Source organism: Prunus dulcis, chromosome 5 (assembly GCF_902201215.1).
Source record: "Prunus dulcis chromosome 5, ALMONDv2, whole genome shotgun sequence".
In the NCBI taxonomy this organism is placed as follows: domain Eukaryota; kingdom Viridiplantae; phylum Streptophyta; class Magnoliopsida; order Rosales; family Rosaceae; genus Prunus; species Prunus dulcis.
The window spans coordinates 2,127,533-2,140,594 of record NC_047654.1 but is presented as its reverse complement, the minus strand read 5'-3'; the positions used below and the strand labels follow the sequence as shown (position 1 = coordinate 2,140,594).

Genomic DNA, 13,062 nt, shown 5'->3' with positions numbered 1-13,062 from the left:
TTGTACCACTTTTCCCTCTGAATGTGTATATATATATATGCGATAGACACAAGAAGAAAAACATGGACAAAAATGTCGAGTCAACGGACTACATCATGGACTACAATATTCCACGTATATATGTCAAACGATGACATTGCCCCAGCAAAGCTTGCCTAACCTAATGATGACCAAGACAAATCCCATTCCACGAAGGCGACAATTTTCTTATAAAAAATATATATGACCAACATGCGTGTAGGGTTTGCTTTTATTTTTTTTTAATTTTGGACTGGACTTATAACTTATATAGGTTTTATTTTATTTTATTTCATTTTTTTAATAATTTGGGCTGGGCAAACACCCAACCTGCCATGTGTACATAACAGCCCTTTGCATGTGTGTCATTACCACCTGATCTTTTAATAATATTTATTTTTAATTACCTGAACTATATAAAGTGTTGCAATCCACCACCTATGTCTAACTTCGTTAAAGTTTCGGGACATTTCTATCAATTAATTATAACTAAAAATAATTAAACGTATTTTAAAAAATAAAAATAAAAAAGTTAAGTTAATTACACCAGACTTCCCCTAACCCTTACTGATACGCCAATTGTTGCGCCCCCTATGTATGTACACCGTAGTCCATATTTCTGTTTGTCTCTTGGCGTGAGTTGTCTCTTGCCTGCATTTTTTAGGGTGTGGATCATAATAGCCTATGGTTGTAATGTTTTGGGGTATATATGCATGGATATTATTCATTTCTCCAATATCTTGCAAATACAAACACCCAATTCACAGTAACCTCACTCATTTAAGGAAATGATACCAAATGCTTTTTTTTTTTTTTTCCTTCCTGTCAAAGCATAAGAGAAGAATGCAGAGTAAGAAATGGCAAATAATTAATTTTATTGAAATAAACGTTTATATAAGATTGATAATATTTCCATAACCGTACAATATTAAGAATTCCGAGTGCCACAATGTTCTATCCTTGAATATATATATTTGTTAGTGCATGAGTTCATTTTATTTTAAGCTCTTTAGGCTAAAGTTTGATTTTTATAAGTTTAGGCATTATGCTAATAAAAGTATTGGAAACTAAATAACTACTTTCTCTTAGTAGGTCATTGGTGAGATTAATACCAAAAAAAAAAAAAAAAGAGAGATAAAGAGATAAAAAGATGAAATAAAGCAAGAAGTATGGCCAGCCACTAGCAAGCAATTACAAGCACATGCTCGTTGAAGTGTGGCAACCAAACAAATAAAAATGAAGAAGAAATGGAGTACAACCAGCAAAAGAGAAAGGTGTTGCACTCAACGTAAAAGAAATGATATTGAGTACAAAAGTAATGAAAGTGGTGTTGGATAAATTGATGATGAGAAGAAACAATAATGAAGAGATGGGCTACAATAATAACAACAATAATCATCCACACCATTCACTTCTAAAGTTAAAAAAATCAAAGTTTTATTTTTCCACAACAGAGACTTTAGTTTGGCCCTCTTGATATCCTCCCTTGGGTTTTCATGCATTGCTTCTTAGGGCTCATCACTTGAGCCTCCAAAGATCACACACTTCTCTCTTGAATCCTCTCGTGATCTCCCTTGTGCTTCCTTGGGTTCTCCACGGCCTCCAGCGGCTTTTGCATGTTTTTAGAATAAAAATCTACCATATTTGATTTTCATTCTCTTCCTGCAATATTTGAAGTTGGCGTCGGTTCTCCTCTGCCGTCTTACCTTATCCCTTTTCAATCTTTTGATGTCACGCTGATAATCATCAACCAAATTCTGCTATATCACCAACTGAGTTCTCAGTACTTGCACCTCATGAGATTTTGCAATGAGGCGATACCCCACACTTGTGATAGATGCCGCTGATAATCACCAACCAAATAATCCAAAAAACATACAAACTAGCCCTATACGAATTGGGCTATAATTATTTGGACCTACCTATTTAATTATGCCATTTTTTTAAAATTTATTTACGAATTCGGCATTTCGTCGAACACTTTGCGAGGGTCAAGTTTGGCTGCTTTAATGGAGGATTTCAGAGATTGCAGGGGTCAATTGACCACCCTTGCTCCTCTGTGGATCCGCCTCCGAGAAGAATGCATGGTAAAAAATGGCAAATAATTAATTTAGTTGAAATAAACGTTTAGATAAATTGATGATATTTCCATAACCGTACATTATTAAGAATTCCGAGTGCCACAATGTTCATATTTATATGGAAATTTGAAACTCATTCATTGAGGAGTACATGTGATTCTTGTATTGTACGTACATATGACCTGTTGTTCTGTCATTTGTGTTGCATTGTCACCATGTTATCGATATCACTTTCTCAAATGTCTTTCTAGTGTTCTTTTATATTCTCCTATTTTTCTTTTGAATATTTTTTTTATCTACATACATATTAGATTTTTTGAAACAAATACCTAAAAAAAGAAGGAGAAATTGTTACAATTTAAGCATGTTCCCTTGATAATATCCTTCCCCACTCTCTCTCCTCGTATTTTTCTTTATCTTGTACTTTTTGTGTCTTCATTTTAAACTAATTCATAAAAGATTTAAAGATTACTACACATATTTCATAGAGGTTTAGGCAAAACATGATACAGAAACATTATGAATCGCGATCACCTGTGTCTTACTGACATAGCCACTAGTGACCCATCCTTGAACCACTTAATTCAACTAAAACTAATCCAACATCTCTTTTAAAGTTAGTGTTTAAGGTTCACACAGAGACGTAAGGATTCCTATTCATTGTGGATTAGAAGTTCTAAACCTAGAGCGATAAAGAAAGGCTTAAGAGTTTTTTGATGGGTAAGACTCTCGACTGATGCCTATAAATACAAGTGCTCATTTCTCATTCGATCACACTATCACAAAAACATTCATACCCCATCTAGAATAAGTGAGTTAAATATCAAATTAAGTGGATAAGAGCACTTGTTCTTATTCTTAATACTCATTTGTACATTCATAACTGCAGTCCAAGTAGCTAGAATAGTGTCTAAACAGTCAGAACCAAGGTTAGTTGCTCTTTTACATGCAGTATGCAGAGTTTACATGTGATATCAGAGCTTAGGCTGCATGTTTTAGAACCAAAACGCACTTGTTCACATGATCAAGATGCCAAGCTCTTAATATGTGGAAGCAAACATATTAGATACTCAATCTGCATGTTTTCGATTCGATTAAAATTTGCATAACTTTTCTGACCAAGTTGAGTTCAAGGTTTTGTATTAAGCACAAACTAAATGTATCAGGTTCTAAAGCCAAAAATACCACCAGAAGGGCAAAACCTAAAACTAAAAGTTATAAATCGTATATGTTGGACACCAGGGGTCGCTCTCTTGTTATGCGAGGAGAGTCATGTGTCACATTAGGGTTTGTTTTTGCGTCCAACAGCCGTCTTCTCGTGCTTAGTTGTCGTCGCTATTTCTATCCTGCCAAGTTAGTGTATGTCATTGTGCTCTTGTAGCCCGCGCCCTATTGCATTCCTCTGCTCAGTCCACCCTCGTCCACATTCTCTCTCCAGTCTGTCGTCGCTGTGCCTCTTCCCAATTTTTGGGGTCGGGTTTGATCGATCTCAGATTTCCCTCCCTTGCTGTTCGGTGGCTCGTTTTCCTTGTGTTTTGGGCCTCATCTCCTCCAGTCGCTACCATGTCTACATTAGTTCTTGATTGTCCTTATTTGATTGCGCCCGTTTCTAGTAGTGATACCTTGGTTTATGGGTTAGACTTCATGGCTCCTAAGCGCCTTTGAATTGATGCCTACTCTGACAAACCTATGGAGACCAGTCTAGTGGGATCTCTTAGGAGCCTTCCTTAATGTGTTATTGAAGCATTCGTGGGCTTGGCATCCAATGAATGCTTTTGTGCCTGATTTTTGGTTCAAGTTAATTGGCTAAGGCCAATTTTGTTATTATTGCGTCGTATTTTCTCAGTTCTTCTCTCAGCATACCTTTGATTCTTCGCCTGTCTTAAGGACTATGGATTCATTGGAGGTTTCCTTGTCAAAGTTGGGGTGAAACAGTGTGTCTTTGAGGACTTTTTGTTTTCCTTTTTTTCCTGGCTTGCTCATTGTCTTGTCTCTTATCTTGTGTTGCTCCCTGCAAACTTCGCTATTCTCAAAGCCATTCGTTATTGGAGGTGGATAAAGCTGGTGTGCTTTGTGGGTTCTATCTGTCTTTTTTGGAGCTTTGGTGTGTTCTGTGTTAGATGCTCTCACTATCTTGTGGCTGTGCAAAAGACTATGATTTCATAGCATGACTCTTTTGATAGTTGGGTTGTTTTGATGTATTCTCGTCGGAGGTCTTTGTGTTGGTTTTATTTTGCTTTGCTTTTGTACTAGTCCTACGTGACTGCATCAGACTCTCTTGTTAGTCCATGACATGAGTGGTACTCTTTCCTACCATGGGGTTTGTTCCCTATCAAGGTTTTAATGAGGCCACTGTATCGTGTCGCTCTATGTCCGTTATTTTGATTCTATGAATGGATTCCATTTCTCAAAAAGGAAAAAATTTCGTATATGTTGTTTGCTTATTTTCTTTACACTCATATGTACGTAATTTGCTAAGCAGGTCAGAATATGCAATTTTTATTTCTCATGCTTGAAAGTATTAGACAAATTTTCTTGAGTTTTTGTATCAATTGAGCAAACTACAACAGCTTGATTGATCAGAATGTGCACTCTGAATTGTTGCAGACATAAAACATCTCATGTCCACAAATGTTATTATTTTTGTTTATAACAATTGATGAATTGAATTGGAGTCAAGGACTGACAATACATGATAGGTGATTAATAGAGCTCGAAATGTCCATAAACACTTTGTTTTGTTCTCATGCATAAATTTTTAAGTATTCATTCATGCGGGTGTATTTCACTTCTGGATAAAGCTTTGAAGCTTCTTCTCCTTCTTTTCCTATTTCGAAGTTTGTCAGAGCGCCTTCATAGAAAATATGGTAGAAATGCCCCACTCCTACCTGGCCAGCATAGTCCATACCTGAAATATAAAATTATAGATTAAATAAATTTTCAATAATTTTCTATAATTTTTCTTGCGTTCTATAAATTCCGTACGATACATACCTTTCATAGAGGCAAGGAAGTCTTGTTGCGAAATGGTGATATGTTCTAGTTTCTTGCCTATAAGGTTTTCCCACATACAGACCAGTTGTTTTTGAGTGAGTACGTTTTCGGGTGGACGAAAGTACAATGTTTTGTTCAATGTTCGTGGATCATCTATTGTTTTGATCGTATATGCTGCAAGGTCATCTTCATCCACAATAGTCACTGCACAGTACATGAGGAACATCATAAAAGACGATTAATTTTATGTCATTTATACTTTCAACCACACCTAAGTTGCATTTGCATGCATAAAGAAATATAGGAAAAAAAAAAAAAAAAAAGGACACGTATTATATATATGTAGAAATTCTCCTATGCGGACGTCCGGATATTATTATCTTGCAGACGCGCCTTATATTTTCTATTATCCATCCTTGCTTTCCTCCATGTTTACAATGGCATCCGCACAATAATAATGTGTAGACATCCAATGAATAGTAAATTTATATGTTATTGACCTGCATCTGCATGGTAGTAAATTTATAATATGAATGAATATGGTGATGTGGCTTTTGATTTAATTCTTTAACTTGCACCTTTAGAGTTGCCATCTCCATAAATAAGGACTTTTTCCCTTGGAGGAATGAGTGTACCCATCTGTGAAAGGTTGCCGGCGAAATAACCGGCAAAGCCGGCACCACAGACATAAGTGAAGGGAATTTTAGCATCTTGTATTGCCTTTCTCACCACCATTTTCTCATCAAATGTAACTCTCCCAGGTTCAAGTGCATGTCCCATACGCGCTGGATCTAGACCAAACTCTGATGGGAAGAAACGCTACACAAAAGAGCCAGGGCAGGAAAAAAGTGACAAATACAATGAGCAAATGAGCATCCATCCTTGCTTAATTTGTATATATGTGCCTAACACAAACATATATAGGATGTTTGGAGAGATTAAGCTTTTCCGTACCTTAATATTTCCAGCTTCTTTGATAGCTTTGACAAGCTTGAGCTGCAACAAAATGTTGTGACTACGAAAATGAACCCCAGACATTGTGCAAATGACAACATCCACAAGCTTGACAGCATCAACAAGGCTTTGAAAATCAGAAAATGAGCCCTCCACAAGATGAGCCCCTTGCTTCTTGAATGCCAAGAGCATTTGCAACTTATCAATGTCAAGGCCAATCTCTGGCCTTTGAAGGACATAGGTTGGGTGGCCTTGGGCTAGGCTTGCCTTTACAATCCTTCTTCCCATGTACCCAGTTCCACCTACCACAAGCACCTTGCTCTTTCCCATTTCGATCTAATGTCTTTGCTTTTCTTGCAAATATTAAGAACAGAAGAGACCTATTTATATAGACACTTCTCACAATATTATTTCCTTTTCAGTCACAATATTTCATATGCAAGCTAGCTAGGGTTTTTTCACTTTTTGTAGTACAGTACAAGTTACTCTTTATCAATCAGTTGGTGGGCTAGCTAGCTATGGACACAACAACAAAAAAACATTGACAAAAAACTGTCGACGGTGCACTAGACGCATAACACAAGGGTAAATATCACACAAGTTGTTGATGTGTTAGGTCATCAAGTTATGAACCCTTCCAAGTCGATGCCCTCCATTGATTTTAAATTAATTTAGATGTCAAATTTCAGATCACGTCCCAGCTAATAATTGATGTATTGCATAATATTTCATCTCTTTTTTTCTCTCTCTGACTTTTGTGGTAGACACAGTCGGTGTTTTCCCAGGCCGTTCAACTATAATTCCATGCTGGCTGAGAGAAATGTCTTATTACATGTAATCAATATTCGTTAGGTTAAATATTGACTATAAATATTCACCAACTGTGTCAGCCTCATATAATCATTGCCTAAATGTCCTGACGCGGCATGATCGAGTAGAGGTAAAAGCTATTTAGTGGTATTCATTTTCTAAAGTTGAAAGATGATTCAAGTTTCAAATTAACACCATGCAACCCATCAAATTAATTACTTGGTTAAAGATATCCATGAAGAAATTAGCTATATGTAAAGCAAATGCAATTGTTTTCATCTGCTTCAGCCCAAGTATATATCCAAATTAAAACAGTACAGCTGATAAAGAAGATTTATTTTATTTTCAACAGTACAGCTGATAAATAAGATTTTTCCTATAAGATCTATAGGTCATCGGCCAAAAGAACAACTTTGCACCACCCCTTGCTGCAATGCACTCAACTTCTTTCTTTGCCCAAATAAAATTTTAATTAGGGTTTTTAACCATAATATAGTATCTGAAATTTATACCCGAGTTCCTTTTTGGTCGTCCGACTAATTTTCATGTCATTTTAGCCCTCCAACTCTCTAATTCACGTCAATTTCACTATTTTGTTGCATTTAGTCTCATTTCGTCAATTTGACTATATATTTTAGGGGTAAAACAATCAATTCAAACACAAGCATTCTTCTAAAACGACTTACACAACTCTTGACCAACCACTTCCCCCATATTGAAACTTTAATTCACGTATCTATCTCATTTTCCTGAAATTGAAATCCTAATTCACCAAAATTCTTAGAACCCCAATTTAGCCATAATTTAGCCTATGATGACTTAGAATGGACTCAAAAGTCGAATTTAGCGCTAAAAATAATGTCGCTTGCTATTCAGTGGATTAAAATTAACAGAACATGTGGGACAAAATGAATGAATTGGCATCAATGAGGAGTTAAGAGGACCAAAATGGCACGGAAATGAGTTGGTGGACTAAAATGTATAAGTTCAGGGACAGGGGCCATTGCGATTAAAATTCCTTTTAGTCAATATGACAAGATTAGGAGCCGATCAGATTTGTTGTTCATCATGTTTTAGATTAATTATCGATTAAACTAAAACACCTAAACGGACTGAAAAATTATAGAAACAATTACGTACCAGTTTCTTTTCTAACAAAATTATAGAAAAGTTATCTAAAGTTGGTGGACCAGCAGCTATTGAAACATAATTAAAGTAGAGTGCTACTATTTCCACCCACCAATCCTATTTTCTCACTCACCTTATCTTCCCACCCACTATGTACATTTGAAAAAATACAATTTTTTCTTTACACCCATTATTATTCCTAAAATACCCTATAATTATTAATTATTTAAGTCCTACAAATTCTCGAATGAACAACTTGAATTTTACTGTACCATCAAAAACACCAAAAAATGAAACCATCTGGCCATTAACGTCAGATATAGTTGCCTCAAAATAATCCTCCATTGAAGGCCTTTTACCCTTGAAATTGGAAAATTCATAGTTGAACCTACGACTCCTTGTGAGAAAGCTAACAGAAACAACATAAACAATTATCACCACATTCTGGATTGCATTTGCTGCACAAAAACAACAATAACAAACCAACCATCTTCATCAAGTTGTACAACGATTAAAACCCACAAACTAAATCAACCACAAGAACACTGTGCAAACTGAAGTTCCACTTCAAAGTTCAAAAACAGGCAAGCATATACAGAGAGGGAGAGAGAGAGAGGGAACATCTTGAGAGGTAGGAGGAGACTGGGAGAAAGCTCGGAGAGGGAGAGAGTGAGGACGAAAGCGTGGAGAGGGAGGAGGGGCATTTGTCCTTATAAGTCATTTTATAAAGGAATAAATTTGTCTTTAAAATTTTGAAAATAAAGTGGATGGAGAAATAGGACAGGTGGGTGGAAATACAAACTCTCTTAAAGTATTAATGATTATTCTTGAAAAGAGAAGATCATTGCATTCCCAAATTTGAAAAACATTTTGCGACGTACGTTAAATTTTCTATTTTCACATTTGGTGAAATGCACAATAGATAGCAAAACTCACAGTCGGTCAACACAGAGCTATTCAAACCTACAACAATGGTATGTAGTAGGTATAGAATAGTGACGATGCATGTCAAGGTGCCCCATTTTGGTCAACAAGGGCAATTTGTTGGTAAACGAAGAATGGCGAACGACGACATTTGGCCATCCCAAGCCAAAGCTTGTCTAATCTAATGACCAACTTAAATCCCACTCCACAAAGGCCATTTCCTTATGAAATTTCACCAATTTGAGGTAAGTGTGATACTGTAGTACTGTTTGGGATTGCTTTTTTATTTTTTGAGAGCTTCACTAATATATCAAAAATAAGATATGAAATTATAAATAAAAAAATCTTACATGGAATGCACTTTGGAAACACACCTAAAACTTATTTACTACATAAGTAATTAGTGTTGAAGTTCCTATAAATTACGTGACTGCCATTGATCAACTTAAAAGAAGCCCAACACAAAAAAACTTAAAAAGCACCCAAAAAAAAGCCCAGCTCAATTTTATAAATAAATAAAAAAAACCCAAACAATTCATTACAAATAAAACGTCTTGAAAACCGTAGCTTCATCGCGTCATGTTTATTAATGACTATAATGTTCCAAACATTTACTGTCATGTTGATTAATGGCTGTAATGTTCCAGTATATGGTAATAACACTGCTAGTTTACTGTCATGTTGATTAATGACTGTAATGTTCAAGTCTAAGGTAATAACACTATTAGTTTCCTATGGCATCCTGTTTCTAATGCATCTCTACCCCTGTAATGTTCCAGTTACCCTAGTTTCCTATGACATCCTATTTATAATGCATGTCTACCCTTGTAATGTTCCAGTCTAGGGTAATAACACTTGTAGTTTCCTATGATATCATATTTCTAATGCATATCTACCCCTGTAATGTTCCAGTCTATGGTAATAATACTGCTAGTTTCCTATGACACCCTATTTCTAATGCATGTCTACCCCTGTAATGTTCCAGTCTAGGGTAATAACATTGCTAGTTTACTCATATTGATTAATACTTGTCACATTGCTATTTCTAATACATGTCCACCAAAGAAAAGATGAGGAAAGAACATACCAGACCAACTCAAAACAAGCCGAGCTCAGATTGTTAATATTATTATGTCATAGAAGTACATTGTTAATACTCTGTCATAGAAGTACATTGTTAAACAAAAATTAGATCCATAACTAAAATAGTAACAAAAAATAAATCGATCATCAAAGCTTAAAATACATTCCGAAAATCAACTAAAATCCAAAGAGAAACACATAACTGAAGCAAAAGATAAAAAATCTCAAGTCCAAAGCAAAACGACGACGATAACGACCACGACGATGATGACGACATGGCAAAAGAGGAGTAGAGCTAAGAGCATCTAATGGAGGTTCATTCGAGGTTCCAAACAATCCGAAAAAAAAAAAAAAAATTATGAACAGAAGCACAATTTTAGAACAAGAAATCGAATGTGAAATATTGAAAATTGTAGATCAGAGATAAGAATATAGTTGGATATGAGATTGAGCTTCAATGGATGCTCCTCTTGCTCCAACACTGAGAAAGCACAGAAAAATGAGAAAATGAATCTGATTTGGTTTTTTGGCAGATCTGATTTTTCTCTCTCAAAGGCAATATAGGTATTTTACACATACAAATAAACTAAAAAATAGCTATTAAATTTAAAAAAAAATTGACAGCTGTTGATTTTTGGGATTTTTTGTTTTAGGTGTGTTTATAGTTTTTAAATGGTATAGGGTTTCTTTATACAGTCCCCTTCTATTGAGGGACACCCTTTAGGGTCCCTTACAAATTTTTTTTTAACGATCGAAACAATCTATTTTTTAAGTCTTTATTCATAGATCATCCTTGCAAAAAATTAAACAAATCGGAAACTGTTTTGATATCCAATTGTGTCCTACAAAATCAATGAACACGGTGCTTCAAGAAAGTACTAAAATTTCAATAATTCAATTGAGTGGTCCAATGATATCGGATTCAAGTGATTTTTTGTAGCGATGATGATCTTTGAATGAGTATCTACAAAAAAGACGGTTTGGATTAATGAAATACAATACGTAGTGGACCCTACAAGGGTATCCCTCAAATAAGCTAATTTGAGGAATCCCTCGATGGAAGCTCTATGTTCTTTATAAGACTATGTCTAAGATTGGGTATATAACTAAATTTGTATTGTTTTTTCACCAAAGCTTTCCCTAATTTTTTACTATTGCTTCAATTTTCCTTGCCTATAACCCTTCATTTTTTGTTCCTATAAATAATACCCAATTTTTATAAGTAAAAACTCATGACTAGGATCCAACTCATCACTAAGTTACTTATCAAACTCAAGATATGATTTATTATAATTTTTAGATTCCCGAAATACCCGTATTTAAAATTCAATATATTATGTGGTAGTGTTTTAATTTTGATTCCACAATTTATTATGGTGATTCCCTCCAAAAATTATATCTAGTAAATCAATCATTATTAACTGTCCGTTTATAATGGGGTTGATTTGCATATTTTATTATTTTATTATAGGTTTTGATTGTGAGTTTAACCGTTTGGCTCATGCTGACAAAAGAAGAAACGTTTGGATCATATTCATATGCTCTTTTATTCAATGTACCTATTTTTTTAACATAGAAATAATGAAAAATAGGTATGTTACTTTTGAAATCTGTTTTTAATTTATAAAAAGTGTACAAAATTTTCTATTACAAAGTAACATACCTATTTTCTTGCATAATAGGTACAAAAAAATTAATTTATCGAGCTATGTATTTTTTTACCTATTTTTTGTAACTATTTTATTTATTTATAAATAGTGTACAAAATTTTGTTTTATACCTATTTTTCAAAATATGTTTTTAATTTATAAAAAGTATTACAAAGTAACATATACCTCATTTATCCGGGCTAGGTACGTTATTTTGTAAATATGTTTTGAATTTATAAAAAGTGTACAAAATTTCTTATTACAAAGTGACATACCTATTTTTGTATGAAAATAATGTACCTATTTTCTTTAACAAAAATAGGTATAAAAATTTCATTTATCAGAGCTTTGTATCTTTTTTTACCTTTTTTTTATTTATATAGAAATATTGTACCTATTTTTGCCTCTCATAATCTAATAAGTACAAAAACAAAATTCATTTATCCGAGCAATGTATTTTTTTTATACCTATTTTTGTTATATAAATGTACCTATTTTCTTACATAATAGGTATCCAAAAAAAAATAGGTGCATTATTTCTATATAATGTACGAAACCAAAAAAAAAAAAAATTAATTTCTATATAATGCAGCCAAAAAATATTAATCTATTTGAGCTATATATTTTTTCTTTTACCTATTTTTATTTTTACACAGTGTCATCTAATTAACATACCTATTTTTCTATGAGTATTGTCCCTATTAGAATATATATTATACATATACATCTATAATATTGGAGGATATTAGATAATGTTTAAATATAATTGGAGGATATTAGACATAATAAAATTCATTTATTCGAGCTATAGGAGGATATTAGACATAATAAAATTCATTTATTTTAAGAGAGAATATTTGAAGTAATTTGATTGTAGCCCATTATTTATGGGAGTGAAAACATAAATGTGCAGTGAGGTATTATTCATTTGCCTTAATTAGGTGATTGAAAAATAGTTAGCATCTTGTAAATAAACCAACCTCCATATGGACACATTTTATCATAATTTAAAATTGGATTTTACTTAAACATTGTATTATTGATGGGTTATTATCTATAGTTTTTGAATTGTAAGGATTATTTTAATATGACCCTTAAAATTAACAGAAAATGGGACAAAAATGAATGAATTGATATCAATAAGGAGTTAGAGGACCAAAATGGCGAGGAAATGAATTGGTGGACTAAAATGTATAAGTTCAGGGACAGGGGCCATTGCGATTAAAATTCCTTTAGTCAATATGACAAGATTATGAGCCGATCAGATTTGTTGTTCATCTAATTTGAGATTAATTATCGATTAAACTAAAACACCTAAAAGGACTGAAAAATTATAGTAAAAATCAAGGGCGGAACTATGAATTTTTCAACCGGTGGGCTAGCTAAAGTTATTAGCTTAAAATCTAATGTTCTTTTTATTT

General features: G+C 33.8%; 1 protein-coding gene across 1 annotated transcript; it reads right to left on the bottom strand.

Moving 5' to 3' along the window:
- Positions 1 to 4,618: 4,618 nt before the first annotated feature.
- On the bottom strand, positions 4,619 to 6,389 carry LOC117628069 (isoflavone reductase homolog). Its single transcript, XM_034360430.1, has 4 exons — positions 6,048 to 6,389; positions 5,672 to 5,912; positions 5,094 to 5,297; positions 4,619 to 5,007 (listed from the first exon to the last, which is right to left on the bottom strand). The coding sequence occupies exons 1-4, from the start codon at positions 6,375 to 6,377 to the stop codon at positions 4,844 to 4,846; spliced, it is 939 nt and encodes a 312-aa protein (XP_034216321.1). The 5' UTR covers positions 6,378 to 6,389; the 3' UTR covers positions 4,619 to 4,843.
- Between the last annotated feature and the right edge of the window lie 6,673 nt (positions 6,390 to 13,062).

Excerpts from the sequence above, each read along its gene's own strand:
- LOC117628069 (XM_034360430.1), bottom strand. The coding sequence starts at position 6,377 with ATGGGAAAGAGCAAGGTGCTTGTGGTAGGTGGAACTGGGTACATGGGA. Across the intron at positions 5,913-6,047 it reads AAGAAGCTGGAAATATTAAG|CGTTTCTTCCCATCAGAGTT; the intron begins GTACGGAAAAGC and ends TCTTTTGTGTAG. Across the intron at positions 5,008-5,093 it reads CTTCCTTGCCTCTATGAAAG|GTATGGACTATGCTGGCCAG; the intron begins GTATGTATCGTA and ends TTTATATTTCAG.